Raw genomic sequence first — 25,648 nt, forward strand, 5'->3', positions numbered from 1 at the left:
GTTGTTAACTTTATAAAATTCAGAGCGCCGTAAACTTTCTTTAAAGCTTATTTCAGGGCAAAGACCATCATTTGCATTTAAAAGTGTACTCTCTACATTATGGCGTTTTTAATGTCCGCGATAAAATTTTTGAAAATTTGGCTACAGTGTGATTTTTTGTTTTTCATATATATATATAAAGTTTACTAAAAAAATTCTTTATATTTCACTTAGCAAATTATCAGTAAAAACAATGAAAATAAATACGCTGGAGATCTTACCCTGAAGCAAAACCAGAATGGTTTGAGCCTGCTTGCGAAGGAGGAAAGTCGACGGACTGTAACCTGTCAACAACCAAATGGAAGGTGGATTAGAATCCCAAACACAGAAGATGGGAAGCAAATCACAACAATAATAACACAATAGACATAAAATGTGCCGCCACTCACCTGAGGGATGGTCTCTTGACAACTGACAATAGCCAACAATGGTGAACATTGGAAGGGTTACAAGCCCTCCATCACCGAGAGTATAGTCAGAGAGGAATCTTACCGAAACATACAGTGCAAATGAAGTGCAGAAGGCAGGAAGGCAGGGTTGGATCGAGTGGTTACTGGAAAGGAACGCCTACGTTACCCAACGTATATTTTACACAGGCGAACACATGTAATGTATGCGGCGAGTCTAGAGAGTATGATAATGCCACACACAAACACATCTCTTGCATGCAATGCACATGGTTTTTACACATATTATAACATGAATTACTTTGCTATTTTAATTATATTTTTCTTATTTTACTATTTTAATTATATTTCTATTACTGGCAGTGATTACTGTTTGTTGCATTGTATATTTGGGTTTTTAATTAATGCAATCTAGTTCTTGAAACAAAAATTGTTAGTAATGTAAAATAATTTACCCGACGTCTTTCTCTTGCTTCGAGAGAGAGGCAATAGGTTGTGATTCTTTGTTAAATCTGATGTGAATTTTTTCTCACTGTAAATTTGTGTTTCCAAAGCTCTCGGTTATTTTTTGCCCACAAAATGTTGGATTCAGCCACAGATTTCCACTTGCTGGAGACTGTTACGCTCCTAGCCTAGCTCGCAATGTCCAGCAGTGACAACACTAGAGAAAATACATCGACGCAAAGCCATTCGAATGGATCACCATGAAAGTCTTCCATTATTCCTCCAAATACTTCCTTATGGCCTCAAGATTTAATACCTTCAAACTTGTATATATATTCAGTCGATAATTTAGTGTGCTGCCATATATACACTACCATAAATATGCATATCTATTATTCAGACCTCTACTACTATGAGTTGTAAGAACGCCTTCAGAGGAGCTTTCAAACACCCCAGTATACCGTACATTGAACCCCAGCCTTGCCTCTTTTTCTTCTATATCCAGAGAGAATTCATTAGTTTTCTCCGTTGTCTGATATAGATAGAACTGGACAGCTTAGGAAAAACAATCAAAACAAATACGTCAGAGATCTTACCCTGAAGCAAAACCCTAATGGTTTGAGCCTGCGTGCGAAGGAGGAAGGTGGTGCGAAACATAAAGCCACCCCACATGCATGATACTTCTCCTAGCTACGGTATAGCTCTTGGCTCGCTCTTTCCTGGAGAGGTGAGGGGATATAATTCATTTAACAATCCAGAAACCATGTTACTTTTGCTCCATATGCGCCAAATGTATCCATAAATAGTAAGTTTTCTAGTTCTGAATGCCAAATGTATGATAAACAACAAATTTTGCATATAATAGTAAGATTGCCTAGCTCTGAATGCCAAACGTATGACAATAGCAAGATTTCCCAACTTTGAAGCTCTGAACATTCTCCCGATAGATTGGAAAGCACCTCTGTTTTACCTGTTCACATCTTCTAAAACAGTGGAATTACACACTGATTATGAGTCTTATCAATGGGGTTACTGTGTTCTTTAACTTCGCTAGTAAACCTCGCATCGTTGCTTAAACCTATTGGATGAGAGATCGTGGTAAGTTATACAGAAATATTCACTAACGTGCATGTGGTAAGACACGCAGTAGCTAATAAATAAATATTGACTAACAAGTGGTGATTTATCTGGGCACTTTATAACTAATATTAAGAGCGATGCATATTTAATATCTATTTTTTACTGAGATTATCTTGGACGGAGTATAATTGTTATAACATGCCATGTGGAGCATCGTTGCAATAAAAATACGTTTCTATGGCAATATCATAATTAATAATAGGTTGCAGTAATGGCAAATTGAAACGTATCTATGCCAGTATATTCCATTGAACATAATGTTGTTTAGATAGGAGAGTAGGAACTAACAAAACTCCCTCGTAGTTCTCCTCTTTCTTTCAAATATAAAAACGTTAATCCATTCCCAAGATACAAGACACAGACTTAAGCTAAAGTAGGAAGAGCAAGATAATACTAACTTAGTCGTATTCATTCCCGTCGGAAATAGTTTTCATATATTAATCTAATGTGAGATATAATCCAATCCAAATCGTAAAGAGCCAATGTAAATGGTTTACTTCATACTATTTCTTTTATTAGTCATCTCCAAATTGTACTATAGTTATTTTTTATTGTTTAATTAAAATACTTTTATAATTTACCATTTAAACTAAGATATCTTAATTGTGGGGACGAGATAAGAAAAATCATTGCTTCCAAAAACTTTAATACTTGCAATAATTGTGCTCAAAATGGTCATGATCAAACTATGAAAAGTGAAAAAAGTGTTACAATTGTATATACAATCATGAAGTTTCAGCGTCAAAGCGAAATTTCATGGTATCACTGTAAAGTGAGTATGCATTAATCATTTTATTGTGACGTTTTCTTATTTCGAATAAGCACCGTAAGTAACTGTGTTAAGCTTTCCATTTGTCTAATCCATTCGTGACTCTTTTTAGCTCCTCTTTTCTAGACTCTCTGAAACAATTTGTCTGTCATTTTTGCTCTGATAAGGGCTTCAGTCATAGTCTCCAATCCATTTCTATACTGCATTGAGAGCTGTCTTCCTAATAAACCGCGGTCTTCGCTCTTGTACTCGATCGTGCCAGCAGCTTCTCCTCTCAAGACTTCGCATCTCTGTAAAGTGAACGATCCTGTGGTTTTCACTATAGTCTTGAATTCTTCGATAGTTGGAGAGAAGAAAGGCAAATTGAATGAGTGCAATTTTTCCTCGTGCAGTAAGCCCTGCCAAGCATCAATCATATTTGTGAGACTAATTCAAAATTTAGTTATAAGAAGGCTAGGGAAACAACAAACAAGAAACGAGCCATATCCCATTTATCTTTGAAAGCAGCTGCCAACAGCTGCCCATAGAAACTGAGTAGGCTCCCTTGTTCCCTCGAATCAAACGAAATTTGACACGGAAGAATCAGAAACATAACTCCACCTTCATTCATTTCTTGGGCTCTAGCTCTCAGAAAATCATTGAGGTCGGATTTGAATTGCTCGAGATAAGCCTCTGCAACTGCATAGGATAACACAATAGACATAAAATGTGCCACCGCTCACCGCAGTCGTCTTGTCAGGTTTATCTTTCACCATGGATCGCACACTTGGAATTGGTCAAACAAATATGGAAGTGTAATTCATCCACGCGGGTCCGTTCGAACTGTGTTGGGATGTATTTCATTGTGCACGAGTGGTTGACAGAGTTGTGCACCTATACGGATTGTGGCAAGTTTCTCAACCCTGACAGGGACTACCGCTATGCTAGTGGCTTCCTTGTTTTAGTATTGTTCTTTTCATGTCCTATACATGTGCACATGAATACTCTTTTCTACTTTTAAAATTAAAAGTACGCTTTAGTGAACAATTATATATATATATATATATATATAACAACAGGTAGGACAAAATCCCTGGTGGAATCCTATCATGGGATTTCATCTAAGTTCTTCTTTACGACCCTCTGAATAAGTTTCCCAGGACTGCACATTTCGTGGGTAATTAACGAGTTCTCATTTCCTCATCTTTGGCATGTGACTTGCTAACGTGGAAACATCTTATATTTCTTTTTAACAAGATTATGTACTGTTGTATATATGTACATAACTCTTTCTCCCACAATTTGCGAAGAATTCGTTTTTGATATAAATGAATATCACTGCCTAAGATAGATTGTTTCCCATTTTTGTTTCTCTTGTTGCGTATGTAAATATTTACATGGGTTAATTATCGCAAGTTCTGTTTTCATATCCACCTATATCATAGATACCAGAGTTGGTACCTAGGTAGGGTCTCTTTCCATATTTCCCACAGCAGAGCAATACTTGTTATCATCGTAGAAACCCTTAAGTTAAATCCTCTATTCTTTAATTGTCAGCTTTCCTGCACTAGAAAAAACATACTTATACATATATACATATACAATTTATTCACATAACATTAGTAGGGTTTATTCATTCATTGTTCTTAATACACTTAGAAGAATACAAATAAATAAAATCCTACTTATTTCATTCATAATTCGAAACTACAAAAATAATATATTAACATATATTTTCCGAGATACTTATATATTTATCCAAGGATTCTTGAAAATAGATTGAAGGTTGTCTCGTTCCTGCGAACCCTAAACTATGTTTCTCAGAGGGGGGATTTACTACTACCTACTAGGAAAACTACTCTGAATTTCTTCTTCAGTTTCTCCTACTTAACCCTAACACCATCCTGTTAATTTTGGGTTCAAGTTTAGTCATTTTCTCCCACCAACCTTTTCATTTATTTTTACTATCTTTATCTCCCATGGTCCTTTTCTAAAATGAAGTTTCACCCATGACATTTATCTCCAATTATGTATATTTTTCTTAGTTTTCTTCTCAGCCAATAGTTCCTACCGTATGAAAAAAATGAAGAAATTTTCCTTTGTTGTTTTGACCCCTTCTTGGGCATAACTAATTCCAACTATTTTCCTGGTAGTTGGGATTCTAATCTCTTCACATGATAGCCTTTAATATATTGCCAAGAATAATAATACAAAACAATTTTATTTCTATTATTCAAAATAAATATTTACGTTGTCGTAATATATTACATGTCCTACTTGGCTTTTTAGTCATGGGTCTAATATAAAAGTCACAAAAGAGACAATTTTATGAAGGTTATCATAACAATGTGACAATTATTGTTGTAATATTACATAATATTGCAATTTATTCAATCTCACATTGCAACATTACAAAATTAAGATTTAATATCAAGGATAATATTGCGTTTAATATTATAGTTTATAATATTAGGGTTTATAATATTTAATCCAATATTAGAGTTTAATATTGAGCTTATAATATTGGATTTATCATATTAGGTCCAATATTATGAATATAATATTTGATTTTTTAATATTAAGGTTTATAATATTACGTTTAATACTAGGGTTTGTAATATTGAGTTTAATAGTGAGTTTATAATGTTGTGATTAATATTAAGGTTTATAATATTAACATTTATAATATTGGGTTTAATATTGAGTCTATAATATTGTTTTTAATACTAGGATTTGCAATATTGGGTTTAATGTTAGTATTTTTAATATTGGGTTTATGATATTGCGATTTATAATATTGGGTTTAACATGAGAGTTTAATGTTGGGTTTGTAGTTCAATTGTTGATCAAAGTAATTTGAGTCTTAAAAGATCTAAGGTTTAAACCCTGTATGTTGTGACCTCGTTTACAAAGAGGAGGAAGGGTCATAAACTCCTAAATGTTTACTCATAGCCACATGCCATGTGATTTTTAGGTTCCTCTATTGGGTTTAGTAATAGAGTTTAATATTAGGGTTTATAATATTTGGTTTAATATTAGATTTTATAACATTGACATTATATATTGCATATCAATTTCATTTACTAATGTGGTTTTGCATGTGTTTAATGTATGCCTATTGGTATATATAGGCCATATTTATTAATGTGGTTGTGTTAATCTTAAAGAGTAAAATAAAAAATGTTACTAATTCATTTTAAATCTACTTTATATTTATGATTAAAAAAAATTAAAAAGTAATTAGTTAACATTGCTAAAACAACTTTCTTAATTCATATTAAGATAATTGTTATACTTTAATAAACCCATATCCACACACTTCGTTGAAGAAATTGTCAAAACCTAGACTTCAATTAAGAATTAGTTACATTCAAAGACATCAATTTAAAAATAAGTGTGGCTTAAAGAAGAGAGATTATTATACCTATCACACTCATCATATTATGCATTAGTTTTTTTTTTTCTTTTAAACCTGGTATTACAAAAAAAAAAAATGTAGTTTTTCCATAGTTTAACATTATGGATAGAATTCTATTATTTTCTTATTAATATTTAAAAAGTATTTATCTATAATATGATTGGTTTAGGTCTTATGCTGTAATCATTATTATTGTAGTCTTTGCAAAATACAACGCTATGTGGATAACTGCCATAGATTTCCACTTAACAATAAGTAGAACACTTGTTTTTATCCATTTTTTATGCTAAAAATTGCTTAAATTATGTTTGGAAGTAATTGATGGTAAATATGTTATTTTTTTCCTTCCAAGTTTAAGAATAAAAAATCACTACACAAATATCTAAAAATGATGCATAGATATTGCAACTATATCCATAAATTATGACAAAATATATGAAAGACAACTATCCACATGTATTATTTTATGCAATGGCTACAATAAGACCACCCAGGCCTGGAGTTTGACGTGCCATAGGACGTACTTCCTATTTTAAGACGTATTTGACAGTTGTTGTAAATTTTTACCTATCAAATTTGATGTGCCTAATCAATCAATAACGGTCATTTTGACGTTTAATTTGGGATATTTTCCGTTAAAATTTATAATACCCGTCAGAGTTAAAAATAAAAAAAATTATAGTACCAGTCCTAAGTTAAAAACAACCTAGGTTCATAAGGAAGTTAAAAACAACCTAGGTTCATAAGGAAAATGCTTACAGTGATCCTGGCTCACATGGCTTCATAGATTGAGGCCTTTAAAAGATTATTTGGCTATAGTCCTTTTGTAGATTTGAACTTTATGAAACGAGATCTCACCCTAGGAAACTAAGAACAACTCGCCCTAGGAAACTAAGAACAACTAGATTGTAAATTAGGTGTTACATTCAAGGAACCGACCAACCAGTCTACGTCAAGAATGTGAATTCAGCCATCCAACTATATGCTAGTAGGTGATTGCAAAACACTAAAATTATACTTGAGTTTTATGCTCCGTACTACCATGTATTCACTACCATGTTATCTTCTTGAAACGCAAGGATAGATCACTCAAAAAATAATGGAGCTTTCTAGCGAAACTACTGTCATCATTTACATCAAAATCGGCAAGATTTAACAGTTTGCAAGTTCCAAGTAAGTTTCCTTCTTCAATCCGTTTCAATCTCATTCAGTTGTTCTTTTTATTCTTTCTTCCTATTGTATTTGTTTTCTGTGAAATTATCGACACCCTCGTCAAAATGAATTTATCTGAGATCCTATATTAAAAAAATAGCTTTTGATTTATTCCATAGTGAAGCTTACATACCATGTTGAAAACTGAGAGTCGTGATTTTGACTATTTTTTTTTGAGTGCCCTTCTTTATTTTGACCATTCTTTATTTTGATTAATTTTGTTTTTTGAGTTTTTTACTAAAGGCTTTGAAATCAACCTTATTTTGACTATTTTTTTTGAGTGCCCTCCTTTATTTTCACTAATTTTGTTTTGTCAGTTTTTTACTAAAGGCTTTGAAATCAATCTTAATTTTACAGCAGTGAATTTTCCTTTAAAATAAAATAATTATATAGTTATTCAATGAAATATATTTTACTATAAAAATAATTATGGAAGATGTTACAAGCTCATTTTTATATAGTGTATCTATTTAGGTTGTCAACAACTTCTAATATAGTTGTATTTATAGGATGCAACCGGTACTAAGTACATTAATAGAATAAGTAATGGTATTGTCTAGCGTAATGCTCAATAGGAAGAATTGCTTTGTGTAATCGGTTGGGCTATATATTTGGTTTATGTTGTGGAAAGTAATGTGAATTCAATTTTTTTATGTTGAGAACACTATAGGCTCATATTTAGAATATTATGAAAATGATTAGTTAACAATGTTCAGATGTAGATGATAAGTTGATTTCGTTTAGAGATTTTTCGGCTTCATGGTTTTAGGAATAATTTATTATAAATATGTATAATGGATATCAAATTAGTTGAAAGAATATACAAATATTTTAAAAAATATTTAGCTATGATCACTAGATTTATTATTCAATAAATCATAGATGGTTGAAAATGAACTTATAGGGATTAAAGTTATCTTGGTATAAATAAAGAGATCTCTAGATTTATTATTCAATAGTTCATAGATGGTTGAAAGTGAACTTATAGGGATTAAAGTTATCTTGGTATAAATAAAGAGATCTTGGTAAGAATTCAGTACATAAAATATGCAGTGAGTAAATAAAGATGTGTGTGCCCATCTGTAAACAAAGTATTTCGTGAAAATAAGCTATAAAGAAATAGTTAAACATGTAATTATATGTTTAATAAATTCATATGTAGTAGATTATTAGATTTAAATAAATTATAAAAAGGGATAATAGTTAAATTTTTTAATATTTAAAAAAGATAACTCTATCTCATCTAGCTAAAAAGCTTTATAAAATCTTAAAAGTATGCTTGTATGCTACGGGGAAACACAAATGTTAAATTAAGAAGAAACAAAGCACTCTAAGAGGGAGATTAAAGAAAATTGAGAAGTAGGAGTAGTTTAAAAAGAGTTTTTAGATAAGGGAAAGTCGACACTCACAAATTTAGGTAGAACGTAAAAAGAAAGGCATGAAAAATTTGAAAACGTCATTAAAATTTTCATTTGACGAGCATAAGAAATTTGAAATTCCAGGTCTGAGACCACCTACTTATGATTCAATTAAATGTTTGACAATTAATTTTTAAATAATATTGAAAAACAAATATGTATTTTTAGAAGTTAAACATTATATATTGCATTAGTCAATACTAAATTAATAGTGATCAACAAACAAATTGATTATTAGAGTCTTTCCTTCCCAAGAACAAATAATAACAAAATGACGTCTTAATAACCATTTATTAATTAAAATGTAATTTAACTATTTGTTTTATACTAAATATTATTAATTAACAGATTCAAAATTAATAAATGTTGTTATTTAACGACTTTAAAATTTTATTAGTAAAATTAAATAATTTTATAAATAAACAAATACAACATGATAAATTTATTAATAATTAAGTGAAAATTAAATTAAATCATAAATTTTTATTTAATATATATGAAAAATCGTTAGATAGTTTAAAAAATTAATGTAAATTCAATTAATTATTATTTAATTATTTTAAAAATAAAAACCACTCAGTGTATTATTGTTTATTACAAAATTTAGTTTAACCACATGAAAATAAAATGAATCATATCCAATAAATTAAATTAGAATAAAAAATTATATAATTTTATTTAAAATGAATAAAATCATATGATATTTCATTTGTTTCTGTTTCAAACCAACCACTCTGGTTCATCATCAGGACAAGTTGAAGAATCAGATCAAGCTTTTGCGCTAATATTACTAATGTCTGCCCATCGATAACAGATATAATATCGATCGTGTCTGAGAAGAAATATGCACGTAAAGAGTTGCACGTAGAGATTTCCTTGTGAATAGATAACTTCATACAGTTTCTTATAGTGCGACTTTTTTGGGCTAATTGGATCGACACTGGTGGTGAATTATATATGTGGCTCTTGGTGAACTGGATCTGCCGCTTCGTTCCACTATCTGCACTTTTATAGTGCGAGTTATTTACCTAATTGGATAGGAAGTCTTGGTGAATTATATGTGCGGCCCTTTGTGAACTGGATCTGCTGCTTCGTTGGGCTCTCTGCATTTTCAAAGTGCGAGTCTTGTCTCTGCATTTTTATAGTGCGAATCTTGTGCCCTAACTGGATCAGCGGTTGTAATGTCCCAGGTAATTATAAATATTAATTACAGCAGTCAAACAACCTAATACTATTATTAGACTTAGAAAGACTACAGTGACAATTTAATATTTGATTATGTTTGAATAATAGAGACGTTAATGTTTGAATTAAATAATTACTCAAAAATTTGGATCAATTTGGACATTGACAATTATATGTATATATATCACATTAAAGAATTTGGATCAATTTGGACATGGCCAATTATATATATATATATATATATATATTACATTAAAGAATTTAATCTTTTGTGATCATTATCAAGTGTTTGAGACATGGCTTTGGGGATAATCACATCGAAATTCATTCATCAAAGAATTTGGATCAATTTGGACATTGCCAATTATATATATATATATATATATATATATATATATATATATATCACATTAAAGAATTTAGGCTTCTGTGATCATTATCAAGTGTTTGAGACATGGCTTTGGGGATAATCACATCGAAATTCATTCATCAACGAGTTTTGTACCAGCAAGTGTGGTTCATTGTTAGGACAAAATAAAGAACTAGATGATGGCAATAGATTAAATAGAGAGATCAAGTATTCCAACTGCTAGAAAGAAACAACCAATTTGACCAAAGGTAACAGTTATAATTGACTAAGCAACAACAATATTTTACCCAACTTTAGGAAAGAATTAGATATTTAATTAATAAATTGGTTAATTTATTAAATTTATTTAATATAAATCTATATGTAATTAAATAAAACTAATTATATTTAATTAAAATAATATAAATTAAAAACATTAAAAGTAAAAAAAATTACTATTTTCTTAAATTTTTATTTAAAAATAATTAAGCATAATATTATCAAATCAATAAACTCATATTCATGCTAATTAATGCTAATTATATGTCAAGTAGTTAGGGCAGGCATTTACCTACCGATAACTATTCTTTGGAGATTTATTCAAAAAAAAGAAATCAATAAAGTATGATGTACTTAAGAAAAAAATAAAGAAAAAAAACCAATAAAGTATGATATACTTTAGGAAAAGGGAAGGAAAAAAGAAAGAAAGATTGAATAATATAAAATCTATGTTAAAGGGTTAGAAGAATTGTTCAGGCTAAGATGGGCTACATCACAGATTTATTCACAAGAAAAGGAAACCAATAAAGTATGATGTACTTTAGTAAAAGGGAAGGAAAAAACGAAAGAAAGATTGAATAATATAAAATCTATGTTAAAGGGTTAGAAGAATTGTTCGGGCTAAGATGGGCTACATCACGAGATAGTGGGCTACATCACGAGATAGTCACAGTGAGATTAGATGACAGTTACTGGACTTCCTCCATCAGAGAATATTAGATGACAGTTACTGGACTTCCTCCATCAGAGAATAGCACTGGGCGAGATTCAGGAAAGCTGATCTCGTGGTTGGGAGGAAATCAGCATTGTCCTTCGAGATTGGACAGAGTTGAACTTCTGTACTGATGGGTGCAGACTACAAATAAGTATTTACGAACAGGGAAATGTAAATGTTTATTATTTTAATGAGTTATTTGCATTTAATTAATCTTGTATATTCAGTACAATTGATTAGGAAATTAAGAAAATATGAAAACAAAAATTAAAATATGACAGAAAGAACTAGTCCATATACTACAAAATAACTGTGTAAATTCTTTGCAGAAAGCACCATGCAAGAAATGCATGAGAGTAATAGAGGAAATGGTCGAAATTATATTTATTGAAACTTCACTGGTCTTGTAACATAAACATTTAATTTCCTGTTGTAACCGAAATTAAAAATATATTGTGAAGGATAACAAGACGGAACATTGGCTTTGAAGTTTGAAATACATGTAAATAAGGAAAAGAAATTGTAGTTAAATTAAGAGACAGTGAGCGAGCAATGAAGTGAAAACGGAATTTAGAGCATGAGGATATTGCGAAATATACAAATACATTTACATTTAAGGAACATAACATATGCACCTGTGTTATTAAGTAATTTCATTTGAAAAAAACAAAACTGGGAAAACCCTATGAGCATTGTACCCGAAGGCCTGGACTGAAGACATAAAGTATAAACCCTCATTTTGAAACCCTTAGCATTACGGGTTTTTCCTCCAAAAGAAAAAACTATCAATCCATGCCAATAGATCTAGGAATTATAGATACATACAAGTAACATGATAATTCTATCACCATAACAGTTTACGGTTCTGCTCTGGAAAACAAAAATAACAAAAATGTGCTTCCATGGTTCTTTGGGACCAGTTAACCTTAAGATTAAGAGGAAAGGCATCATATTAAAAGATACAGTCCAAGCCAACAAATCAAAGCCGTGGCGTTAACAAACTCTAAGTCTAGTGTAACCTTGAATTACATAGTTGGCCCAGTACAGGGGCAAATAACCAAAGCAAAAAAATTCAGGAACTAAAAGCGCTAAGTTAACTGATGAGAAACGGTGTGCCGGAGTATATATTACGCGGAGATAAGTCGGAGTTGTGGCTCAAAGGTCTCTGGTAAGTATGATGGAGGAACGGTGTAGAGTCTCGAACCGGATTCTCCAAAGCAGGTAGGGAGCAAACCCCATTCTGCGGAGGGACATCTCGCCGTAGCCCCTGTTCCAAACAAACAAATACATTAATATAGTACATGGAGTAGGCTCACAAATCAAACTTTGACATGAACTAATTCACCTGTAAATGAAGGCATAGCCGTCCTTGTCCATGAGCAAGCTTCCACCGCTAGGAGAAGGAAACTGTTTTGGCTACATAGTAGAAAGAATACAACCGTCATACTGTTCATCATGGCAGTGAAAGGTAAAGGCTGCAAAGCCATTTCCCAACTGGAGAAAATTGGGAGAGTATGAAGTAAAATGCACCTGTTTCTCACCTGGGTAGAGTCCCCGAACAAAGGAAAACTGCAGAAGACGAACAATACCACTATGAACCCCTGCATGACTGAAGAAAGTTACTGAGGAAGCTACGGTCCCAATACCCACCGTCCGAAAATGATCGGCAGCGGAGGACCGTGGATGGAATCCCCATCGCGAAGACTATGGAAGACAGTTGTTGTGCACGAGAAGCTTCAGAACCTCGGTCCCGCCAATCCTAAGGAGTGGGTTAATTAGATAACAATGGAGTATGTTTAATCAATCATGATTTTTTTCAGAGAGAAAATCATCATGTATATTATATTAAGAAAATATAATTAGCTGTTACATAAAAGACCATATATTGATCCTGATGATAATGCTGATGATGATAGCAGATGAGGACATATAGATGTGGATGTACTGAGCAGATAAATAAGATTTGAGCTAATACAAAAGAGGTCCAAAAGACCATAACATAGATCAAAACATGTTCATGATAACCATCCAAAAAAGAAGAGACGATTCTATGAGAGAAGATCCACATAGACTATAAGAAAAACCGGAGAGAGAAGAAAACAATCGTAACGACCAAAACAGATATATAAACCAGCACATAGGCAATTGGAGCCTTGGACTCCTGGAAGATGCGTGCGTTTCTCCATTTCCAGAGTAAACATGGTAATGAAATTGACAAGTTCGAAAAAGATTAATAAACTACACACCATGTGCCAACTCTTGTAAGGTCAAGGGTAATGAACTGTGGTGAAATGAAATTATCCAAGTCATATAAACAGTACGAATTTTGTAAACTGAATTTCGTGACAGATTTCGTTTTGATTGTTTTTTAATTTTTTTAATCGTAATAAGTATTTACTAGTAGTTGCCCCTAAAGGTGCAAAGATACACCAAAGGTATGGAAGATGTGGAAAATTTGGCTTTCATCATTTGAGTCAATTCATAATTGTCTTTAGTTTTCCATGACTAATTAATGGGAGACAATTTATGCGAGCTATGCCATGAATTCTACAATATTTTTATCATTGATACTTACAATTTTCTTTAGATAAAAATAATAGTGAAAGTTTTTGAAATTTTATTGCAAATGAGAAAGGATATTTAATGGTTTCCTTTTATAAATGCTATGCACACTTCCTTACCTTTATTCTATCTAAAATGATTTTTTACTTAGCATTAGTGCATCATTTATTTTTTCCATAAATAGGAACAAGAGTTAAACTCCAGAGAGCCCATTGTTTCATTATGTTCATGGAAAGATGCATCTAGGATTATCTTGTTCTTATAGCACATGTTAAATTTCCTATTTAGAAGGTTCAAAAAATTTATTAATGCTATATTGTCATTGTAATGAACTATCAAGGTTGTGCAAACATAAAACATAGAGCTTTGTATGGATGTTTATGGTGGAAAACAATTATTGGTAAAATTGTCAATAATTTTTATTTTTTTTTCACAAAATTTTGCCAAAAAAATTGTATTTTAAAATTTTATACAAATATTAATAAAATAATATTTTAATAAATAATAATGGCAATATTCGTAAAAATTTTCCAGCACTAAAATAGAAATTGCAAAAACTTTCTCGAATAATATTTGCAAAACTTTAAGGAGTTTGTTTTTTCATCTTTGTAAACGTTAGGAAAGTAAGTGTTTTTTAAACTTTAAAAAGGTATTGTTATGTAATAATTAAAACTATTTTAAAGGAAAGATCGAGAATTTAAATTTTGAAGTATAATTTATTATGATTTAAAATATTAAAAAGAGATGAAAAGGCTGACGTGTTTAATTTTTTTTGTGTTTATGCTACGGTTGAATCAGATGTGCTAATACAATCATTTCGAACGAGGTCACAGATCCGAAGTCAAATAGTAAAAAAGCTAAGAAGTAAAAACAAAAATGAAAACGAACTGCAATACACCGTCCACAGTTGGTGAATCGCGACCGGACTTTAAATGTCGGGGGCATGTTTTGGGAGACGGCCAGAGAAACTCACGCACAATTTGGGAGACGGCCAGAGAAACTCACGCACAATTAAGGTAATACAGAGGATATTGGTTAGTTGCTTCACATATGGCTGGCAATATTTACAGGGGTTCACTTGCTTCTGGCATTCAAAATGATGAAGAATTTTCTTTCTCGTCATGGATTGAATTCTCTAAGTTAGAAGACGGGCATGAAAGGATTGAATCCTCCAAGTTAGAACACGGGCACGAAAATAACGTTCGCTATTCCACAGGCGAGAATATATCATCGGATGTTCTGCTTTCCGGATTCAGTTTGTACAAGTGTTAACGAGAGCGCACTGTGCGGCAGCATGGTTAGACAAATCCAATCCAACGGTGAAAAACTTTAATAGATCCAACGGTGGAAAATCAAAAGGTAGACGATGAACTGATTCAATAGGGAACACCTTCGGTGTAAATATGACTACACATGACAACAGCCTTGGTGAATTATATATTAGGCCCTTGGTAAACTGCATCTGCGGCTTTGCTCGACTCTCTGTAGCTGCCTCTCTGCATTGTTACAGTGCCAGTGCATGACAAAGTATTATAGATAGTTGTTACAATATTTATATGTTAATTTTAAATTAATTTTGTATTTTTAAATTTGGAAAAAATAATAATAATAATATATTTACCATCAAAAAATCTCTACCATAAATTTTTTCTTAAACATCATTGATGTTATATCTATCATCAATAAGCAGACACCATTTTTAATATTTATATTTCTTTTTAAAAATATATTGAAATATTTTTTCACAAATAGCTACCATACTACCTTTTAAAATATATCTATATACTTCTAAACAATATTTTCACATTTTTATTATATCTATATGTTTCTAAACACTCTTTTCACATTTTTATTGTACATTGGTAAGATTGAATTTTACACACACCATAATTACAAACCACAAAGCAGGGAGCCATTGGCGTAGCGTGTTGAAATGTAATTTCAACTGCAACGACAGTTGAACAAGGACCGCGTACATTTCAGGAACACTGCCAGTGTTTTCCTGCACGGCTTTTCACCGAGCAATGGTATTCTCCGGAGGCCAGCGATAACAATCATCGATTGACACGTGCCACAACAGTTTTTCAAAACAGTTTTTTCTTAGGAGCATAAAGATCGGTATGAGGAGGCCGTGCGATATTGATTGCAACCGTTCGATTGATATTGAAACCAAAGTTGTGTACAAGCCTACACCATATGGACTTGACGTGAAGTAAAAGTTTCATTTTGACCCCAGTTTTTCCTCAGTGATGTAATTAATGAAATTGAAATTTACGATAATAAATTTACGATAGTTGGTAGAACGTAGGTAAAGTTTTTAATTTTAATGTTTTTTATTTTTCACGGATGTAGTTTTGTTTACGGCACAAATAAAAAAAGGTAATGTAATGTTTTTTTGTTTAGTTGTTGTTCATTAGTGAAAAACAAAATAAAGGGAAACACGCAGAAGCGCGACTGTAAGTGTTCATTGAATATGTAATGTAGTGTGAAAACGCAGCAGTGTGAAGAAAGTTTTTCATTGAGTGAAAACGAAAGGGAATTCGCAACAGCGAATGTAATGTTTTTTGTTAAGAGAACGAATATGTAATGGTATATGCAGCAGCGTAAATGAATGAAAAATTTTCACACAGCAGTGAATGTAAAGAAAATTTTTACACACAGCAGTGTAAAATTTTCAGAAGAAGACAGAGTAAATTTTTTTTGTGGAACTGATGCGTTCTTGGAGAATCCCTCTGTGAGAGGAAGGAATTTGTAACAACTGTTGTTTTTATTAATGAATACAAAGTTTCTTTTGTGTGTTGAAAACTCTGTTCTCCATAAAACAATTTTAGCTTCCCTGTGTTAAGATCTTGTGATAAAAACAAAGCATTATCCTCTGTTCATCTTTTGTTTGGAATCACCAGAAATTCCCAACATGGTATCGAAGCTTGTCCAGGCTCTTTAAAGGTGTCAAAGAAGCTGAAGGAAGGGTTTCTTGCTGCAGCAACTTCTCCAGCAGAGTGAAGACTCAGTCAAAAAGGAATCCAAGGTATTTCTCAAGCTAGTTTTTTTTGTGTCACTGTTAAAGACAGTCAATTATTTTAAATACACAGTCAAGTATTTTGAAGCATAGTTAAGAGTGCAAGAATAGCTGGAGCCAACACTAGCATGGGTATTTGTAATACCCAGCTCCCACAATTTAATGGGAAAAACTATGACTATTGGGCAATAACTATGAAAGCTTTTCTTGCTTCCCAAGACTTATGAGAAATTGTTGAGGATGGTTTTGAAGAACTAGCAGATGAAAATGAGTTTAATAGGTTAACTCAGGCAAAGAAAGATCTGTTGAAGAGCAATAAGAGGAAGGATTCAAAAGCCCTCTACTTTTTGTATCAAGCAGTGCATGAGAGTGTGTTTCCAAGAATAGCAGCAGCTAAGAGATCCAAAGAAGCATGGGAAACTCTCAAGACAGCCTATCAAGGCATGGAGAAAGTGAAGACAACAAAACTACAGTTGCTGAGAAGAGATTTTGAGAATCTTTGCATGAAGGAGTCAGATAATATTGACTCATTCTTCACACAAGTGATTGGTCTGGTCACACAGATAAGGTCTCATGGAGAGATTCTTGAAGAAAGGGGGATTGTGGAGAAACTATTGAGGATCCTACCCTCAAGGTTCAATGTGATTGTCACCACCATAGAAGAGACAAAGGATCCCACAAACTTCTCAGTTGATGAACTACATGCATCACTGATAACACATTAGTAGAGATTGATTAGAAATGAAAACTCATCTCTAGAGCATGCCTTTAAGACCCAGATGTTCTTTGGAAGAGGAAGAGGTCAAGGCAGAGAAAACAAGAGAGGAAGAGGCAGAAGCCAAAATAGAGGTAGAAGAAATAGTCCAGCAAATGCTCAAGGAAGAGGCAGCAATCCAAATCAGAATCAAGGCCAAGGCAGCAGCCAACAAAGTGCACAACATCATGCTCAAGGACAAAGGTATGATAAATCCAATTTTCAATGTCACTATTGTAAAAAATATGGGCATTATGCAAATGAATGCAGGAAGAAGCATCATGATATGAATAATAGAACTAGTGCAAATTTCACTAAAGAAAATATCAGCCAAAAAAATTTGTTCTTAGCTTGTAATATGGTTGAAGAAAAGAGTGAAGATGTATGGTTTCTAGACTCCAGTTGCAGTAACCATATGACAGGAAACATAGCCCCGTTTTCTATGTTAGATCAGAATGTGAAGTCACAAGTCACACTAGGGACTGATAATAAAGTTTCTGTTATGGGAAAAGGAGAAGTAAATGTCTTTATATTGTCATGTTGATGACCCTGTTCATTTCGAAGAAGCAATTAAGGATAGGAAATGGATAGAAGGTATGGATGCGGAGATCAATGCCATAGAAAGAAACAAGACATGGGATTTAGTTGAATTACCAAAAGGAAAGGAAGTCATTGGAGTTAAATGGGTCTACAAGACCAAGAGTAATGTTGAAGGAAAAATAGAAAGACACAAGGCAAGACTGGTTGTCAAGGGATATAAGTAGCAGTATGGGAGAGACTATGAGGAAACTTTTGCACCGGTTGCTAGAATGGAAATAGTGAGAGCAGTGTTGTCCATAGCAGCACAAAACAAGTGGAAAGTTTACCAAATGGACATGAAGTCAGCATTCCTAAATGAAGTGTTAATGGAAGAGGTTTACATTGAGCATCCTCTAGGCTATGAAAAGAAAGGCCAAGAGCACAAAGTGTGTAGATTGAAGAAAGCTCTTTATGGGCTGAAGCAAGCCCCAAGAGCGTGGTACAGTATGATAGATTCCTATCTACTAGAAAATGGATTTGAAAAATGTGAGGGAGAACCCACCCTCTACATCAAGGAAAAGGATGGTAAATTACTAATTGTTGTGTTATATGTTGATGATGTTATTTTCAGAGGTAATGATGATTACCTTATTGAAAATTTCAAAACAGTCATGAAAAAAAAATTTGAAATGACTGACATGGGTTTGCTGAGATACTTCTTAGGAATAGAAGTAGAACAAAATGGAAATGGGATTTTTATCTCACAGGCAAAGTATGTTAATGAAGTGTTAGAAAGATTTAATATGCAGGAAAGCAAAGCAGCAATCACTCCCACAGTAATGGGATTAAAACTCAGCAAAGAGGACAGCAGCAAGGATTTTGATCCTAGTTTGTACAAGAGCATGGTTGGCAGCTTCATGTATTTGACTACAACTAGGCCGGATATAATGTATGATGTTAGTTTAATTCCCATATTCATGGAGAGGCCAAAAGAAGCACATTGGCATGCAACAAAAAGGATTCTGAGGTATGTCAAAGGTACTAAAAGGTTTGGCATTTTATATACTACTTCAGAATGTTCATATTTAATTGGATACACTGATAGTGATTGGGCTGGAAGTGTAAATGATCGGAAAAGCACATCCGATTATGTTTTTCACATGGGTTCAGGAGCCATTTCATGGGCTTCTAAAAACAGCCTCTTGTAGCATTGTCTACAGCAAAGGCATAATATGTGGCAACTACAGCAGCAGCATGTCAAGAAATTTGAACGAGAAGGATGTTAAGAAGTTTATGCCAAGAGCAAACAAAAGGAACTGTGATTTTTTGTGACAATAGCTCAGCTATTGCATTATCCAAGAATGTTGTGTTTCATAAGAGAACGAAACACATTGACACAAAGTTTCATTACATCAGGGAATTGGTAAACAATGGAGAAATTGTTTTACAACACTGCAGAACTCAGGAGCAAATTGCAGACATTCTGACCAAACCATTGGGACAGAAAAGTTTTGAATTTTTGAGGAAATGTCTGGGTATGACTGATAACCCAGCAGTTGAAATTAAAGGGGAGTGTTGAAATGTAATTTCAACTGCAGCGACAGTTGAACAGGGACCGTGTACATTTCAGAAAAACCGCCAGTCTTTTCCCGCACCACTTTTCACCAAGCAGTGGTATTCTCTGGAAGGCAGCGATAACAATCATCGATTGACACGTGCCACAACAGTTTTTCAAAACAATTTTTTTCCCGGAGCATAAAGACCGGTATGAGGAGGCCGTGCGATATTTATTGCAACCATTCGATTGATAACAAGGTTGACCACCGTCGATTGAAACCAAAGTTGCGTACAGGCCTACACCATATGGACTTGACGTGAAGTAAAAGTTTCATTTTGACCGCCAGTTTTTCCTTAGTAATGTAATTAATGAAATTTACGATGGTTGGTAAAATGTTGGTAAAGTTTTTAATTTTAATGTTTTTTATTTTTCACGGATGTAGTTTTGTTTACGGCACAAGTAAAAAAAAGGTAATGTAATGTTTTTTTGTTTAGTTGTTGTTCGTTAGTGAAAAACAAGAAAAGGGAAGCATGGAGAAGCGCGACTGTAACTGTTCATTAAATATGTAATGTAGTGTGAAAAAACAGCAGTGTGAAGAAAGTTTTTCGTTGAGTGAAAACGAAAGGAAATTCGCAGCAGCGTAAATGAATGAAAAATTTTCACACAACAGTGAATGTAAAGAAAATTTTTACACACCGCAGTGTAAAATTTTCAGGAGAAGACAGAGTAAATTTTTTTGTGTAACTAACGCGTTCTTGGAGAATCCCTCTGTGAGAGGAAGGAATTTGTAACAGTTGTTGTTTTTATTAATGAATACAAAGTTTTTTTTGTGTGTTGAAAACTCTGTTCTCCAGAAAACAATTTTAGCTTCCCTGTGTTAAGATCCTGTGATAAAAACAGAGCATTATCCTCTGTTCATCTTTTGTTTGGAATCACCAGAAATTCCCAACATAGCAGTAGTCCCTACCGGGGTTGAGAAACTCACCACAATCTGCATAGTTGCACAACTCTGTTCAAACGGACCCGCGTGAATGAATTACACTTCCATATTTGTTTGACCAATTCCAAGTATGCGATCCATGGTGAAGGATAAACCTGACAAGACGACTGCGGTGAGCGGCGGCACATTTTATGTCTATTGTGTTATCCTATGCAGTTGCAGAGGCTTATCTTGAGCAATTCAAATCTGACCTCAATGCATTTCTGAGAGCTAGAGCCCAAGAAATGAATGAAGGCGGAGTTATGTTTCTGATTCTTCCGTGTCGAATTTCGTTTGATCCGAGGGAACAAGGGAGCTTGCTCAGTTTATGTGGGCAGCTGTTGGCAGCTGCTTTCAGAGATAAATGGGATATGACTCATTTCTTGTTTGATGTTTCCCTAGCCTTCTTATAACGAAATTTTGAATTATTCTCACAAATATGATTGATGCTTAGCAGGGCTTACTGCACGAGGAAAAATTGCACTCATTCAATTTGCCTTTCTTCTCTTCAACTATCGAAGAATCCAAGACTATGGTGAAAACCACGGGATCGTTCACTTTACATAGATGCAAAGTCTTGAGAGGAGAAGCTGCTGGCACGGTCGAGTACAACAGCGAAGACCGCGGTTTATTAGGAAGATAGCTCTCAATGCAGTATAGGAATGAATAGGAGACTATGACTGAAGCCCATATCGGAGTAGAAATGACAGACAAATTGTTTGAGAGAGTCGAGAAAAGAGGAGCTGAAAAAAGTCACGAATTGATTAGACAAATGGAAAGCTTAACACAGTTACTTGCGGTGCTTATTCGAAATAAGAAAATAACACAGTAAAATGATTAATGCGTACTCACTTTACAGTGATACCATGAAATTTCGCTTTGATACTGAAACTTCATGATTGTATATACAATTGTGACACTTTTTTCACTTTTCATAGTTTGATCATGACAATTTTGATCACAATTATTACAAGTATTAAAGTATTTGGAAGCAATGGTTTTTCTTATCTCGTCCCCACAATTAAGATATCTTAGTTTAAATGGTAAAATATAAAAGTATTTTAATTAAACAATAAAAAATAACTATAGTACGATGTGGAGATGACTAATAAAAAAAAAATGCACATGCAACACATTATCTTTGTTAATATAGTATGAAGTACCATTTACATTGGCTCTTAACGATTTGGATTGGATTATATGTCACATTAGATTAATATATGAAAACTATTTCCGACGGGAATGAATATGACTAAGTTAGTATTATCTTGCTCTCACTGCTTTAGCTTAACTCTGTCTCTTGTACCTTGGGAATGGATTAACGTTTTTATATTTGAAAGAAAGAGGAGAAATACGAGGGAGTTTTGTCAGTTCCTACTCTCCTACCTAAACAACATTATGTTCAATGGAATATACTAGCATAGATACGTTTCGATTTGCCATTACTGCAACCTATTATTAATTATGATATCACCATAGAAACGTATTTTCATTGCAACGACGCTCCACATGTCATGTTATAACAATTATACTCCATCTAAGATAATCTCGGTAAAAAATATATATTAAATATACATCGCTCTTAATATTAGTTATAAAGTGCCTAGATAAATCACCACTTGTTAGTCAATATTTATGTATTAGCTACCGCGTGTCTTACCACATGCATGTTAGTGAATATTTCTGTGTATAACTTACCACGATCTCTCATACACTAGGTTTAAACAATGATGCGAGGTTTACTAGCGAGGTTAAAGAACATAGTAACCCCAAAAACACAGTAACTCCATTGATAAGACTCATAATCAGTGTGTAATTCCACTGTTTTAGAAGACGTGAATAGGTAAGACAAAGGTGCTTTCCAATCTATCGGTAGAATGTTCAGAGCTTCAAAGTTGGGAAATCTTGCTATTATCATACGTTTGGCATTCAGAGCTAGGTAATCTTACCGTTATTTGCAAAATTTGTTGTTTATCATACATTTGGCATTCAGAGCTAGGAAATCCTACTATTTATGGATACATTTGGCGCATATGGAGCAAAATTAACATGGTTTCTGGACTGTCAAATGAATGGTATCCCCTCGCCTCTCTAGGAAAGAGCCAGCCAAGAGCTATACCACAGCTGAGAGAAGTATTAAGAGAAGTATCATGCATGTGGGGTGGCTTTATGTTTCGCACCACCTTCCTCCTTCGCACGCAGGCTCAAACCATTAGGGTTTTGCTTCAGGGTAAGATCTCTGGCATATTTTTTGTCCGGTTCTATCTATATCAGACAACAGAGAAAACTAATGAATTCTCTCTGGATATAGAAGAAAAAGAGGCGACGCTAGGGTTCAATGTATGGTATAACGGGGTGTTCGAAAGCTCCACTGAAGGCGTTCTTACAACTCATAGCAGCAGAGTTATGAATAATAGATATGCATATTTATGGTAGTGTATATATGGCAGCACGCTAAATTATCGACTGAATATATATACAAGTTCGAAGGTATTAAATCTTGAGGCCATAAGGAAGTATTTGGAGGAATAATGGAAGACTTTCATGGTGATCCATCTGAATGGCTTTGCGTCGATGTATTTGCTCTAGTGTTGTCACCGCTAGACATTGTGAGCTAGGCTAGGAGCGTATCAGTGTCCAGCAAGTGGAAATATGTGGCTGAATCCGACATTTTGTGGGAAAAAAATAGCCGAGAGCTTTGGAAACACAAATTTACAGTGAGAACAGCTTCGCATCAAATTTAACCAAGAATTACAGCCTATTGCCTCTCTCAAGGCAAGAGAAAGACGTCGGGTAAATTATTTTACATTACTAACAATTTTTGTTTCAAGAACTAGATCGCATTAATTAAAAACCCGAATATACAATGGAACAGACGGTAATCACTGCCCGTAATAGAAATATAATTAAAATAGTAAAATAATAAAAATATAATTAAAATAGCAAAGTAATTCATGTTATAATATGTGTAAGCACCATGTGCATTGCATGGAAGCCATGTGTTTGTGTGTGGCATTATCATACTCTCTAGACTCACCGCATACATTACCTGTGTTCTCCTGTGTAAAATATACGTTGGGTAACGTAGGCGTTCCTTTCCGGTAACCACTCGATCCAGCCCTGCCTTCCGTACTTCATTTGCACTGTATGTTTCGGTAAGATTCCTCTCTGAGTGTACTCTCGGTGATGGAGGGCTTGTAACCCTTCCAATGTTTACCATTGTTGGCTATTGTCAGTTGTGAGGAGACCATCTGTAACGACCTGCAGCTCCACCCGAAGTGCGACCGTAGAGGGCGTGCCGTTGAGGCTAAACAAAGTGCGACTGCAGTTGGTGTGCGAGCTTCCTTGGGTGTGCGATATTGAGATATGCGCATATGAGGAGGGCGAGCTACTTATATGCGTGGTGGCATGGTGTTAACCTTGTGGAGGCCGACCAACAAGCGTGTGGAGCCAACAAAGGGTGGAGGCGTTTGAAGGAAAGGCCGACATGATATTTGGGAGCTTTTGCGATGGCGTGAGGGCTTTGGGCGAGTCGGCTGGGCAGCCTAGAACTCGCCCTACCATGTGTATATATGAAAGAGCGTTGGCTCTCATTTGGACATCATACAATCGCTCAACATCTTCGCTCAAGGAGTTAAGGCGCAGTTCTAGTGCGCAGAACTAAGGAGAGGAAGGCGCAGATTTGGATGCGCCCATTCTTGGGCTTGGTTGCACGGTGAAGGAACGCTTAACTCGGTTATGGGTGAAAGGTGCGGGCAGGGTCGCCCAGCGGTTGGGTAAGGCATGCACGTTGTATGTGTGGCGCCCAATTTGTGTGACGACTTGGCACGGCTTCTTGGGTGGCTCGGGTGAGCACCCGCCCGTCGTGCAAGTGTGCACGGTGATTTGGTGAAGTGTTGAGATTGTGAACGGAGGTGTGTCTCGGGCAGAGGCGCCCGTGTGTGGTGACTTGGAGGCACGCCCAAGTTGGGAAAACAACACGAACGTGCGACGAGGTGAACGAAGGGTTGGTGAGTCGTGCAGTGACCGTGCGAAGGTGCCGACGAGCTGGGCAACTGAGTTTGCCGAAGTTGTGAAAATTGTCTAAGTGTAAATTTGGGGTTTCCCAAAATTTAACTTGTACTTTGTAAAAGTGAAGATTGTATAATATATTGATTCGGGGAGACTCATATTGCAGGGAGTTTCCCCTCCCTTTATACTGTTGTGCATTTCTATTATATAATGTTGTTTATGTGAATGTTATGGGCTTTCACTTGTATAAAGGAACACATAATAATACTTGGTAACGAAAATAAGACTAAGTATGGAATGTTAAGCGTAGTCTACAATCGTAAGTATTGGTGAAAAGAAAATGGTTGGTAGTGCCGCACCTCGCTATAAGCGGTTGAAAGACTACCACAGGTGTAGGGGCATGACACCATCCCTTAGGTGAGCGGCGGCACATTTTATGTCTATTGTGTTATTATTGTTGTGATTCACTTCCCATTTTCTGTGTTTGGGATTCTAATCCACCTTGCATTTGGTTGTTGACAAGTTACAGTCCGTCGACTTTCCTCCTTCGCACGCAGGCTCAAACCATTAGGGTTTGGCTTCAGGGTAAGATCTCCGGCATATTTGTTTTCATTGTTTTGACTGATAATTTGCTGAGTGAAATATAAAGAATTTTTTTAGTAAACTTTATATATATATATATGAAAAACAAAAAATCACACTGTAGCCAAATTTTCAAAAATTTTATCGCGGACATTAAAAACACCATAATGTAGAGAGTACACTTTTAAATGCAAATGATGGCCTTTGCCCTGAAATAAGCTTTAAAGAACGTTTACGGCGCTCTGAATTTTATAAAGCTAACAACGCTCTAATTTATATACATCGTTTTAAATGCTACTCTCTTTTTTTC

The 25,648-nt window shown here is 34.3% G+C and overlaps 1 protein-coding gene and 1 long non-coding RNA gene across 2 annotated transcripts; both read right to left on the minus strand.

The window, feature by feature from the left end:
* Positions 1-2,921: 2,921 nt before the first annotated feature.
* LOC149138528 (putative caffeine synthase 4) lies at positions 2,922-9,963 on the minus strand. Its single transcript, XM_089450381.1, has 3 exons — positions 9,855-9,963; positions 3,281-3,477; positions 2,922-3,197 (listed from the first exon to the last, which is right to left on the minus strand). Exons 1-3 carry the CDS (start codon positions 9,961-9,963, stop codon positions 2,922-2,924), a joined length of 582 nt encoding a protein of 193 aa, XP_089306507.1.
* A 2,309-nt stretch (positions 9,964-12,272) lies between these two features.
* LOC149138529 (uncharacterized) lies at positions 12,273-12,921 on the minus strand. The gene is made up of 2 exons (XR_016264103.1): positions 12,700-12,921; positions 12,273-12,621 (listed from the first exon to the last, which is right to left on the minus strand). It is a non-coding gene; the product is annotated as an uncharacterized LOC149138529 (long non-coding RNA).
* Between the last annotated feature and the right edge of the window lie 12,727 nt (positions 12,922-25,648).

This window comes from Pinus tabuliformis, chromosome X (assembly GCF_031772625.1).
Source record: "Pinus tabuliformis cultivar Carrire ecotype Pingquan chromosome X, CPIR1, whole genome shotgun sequence".
In the NCBI taxonomy this organism is placed as follows: Eukaryota; Viridiplantae; Streptophyta; class Pinopsida; order Pinales; family Pinaceae; genus Pinus; species Pinus tabuliformis.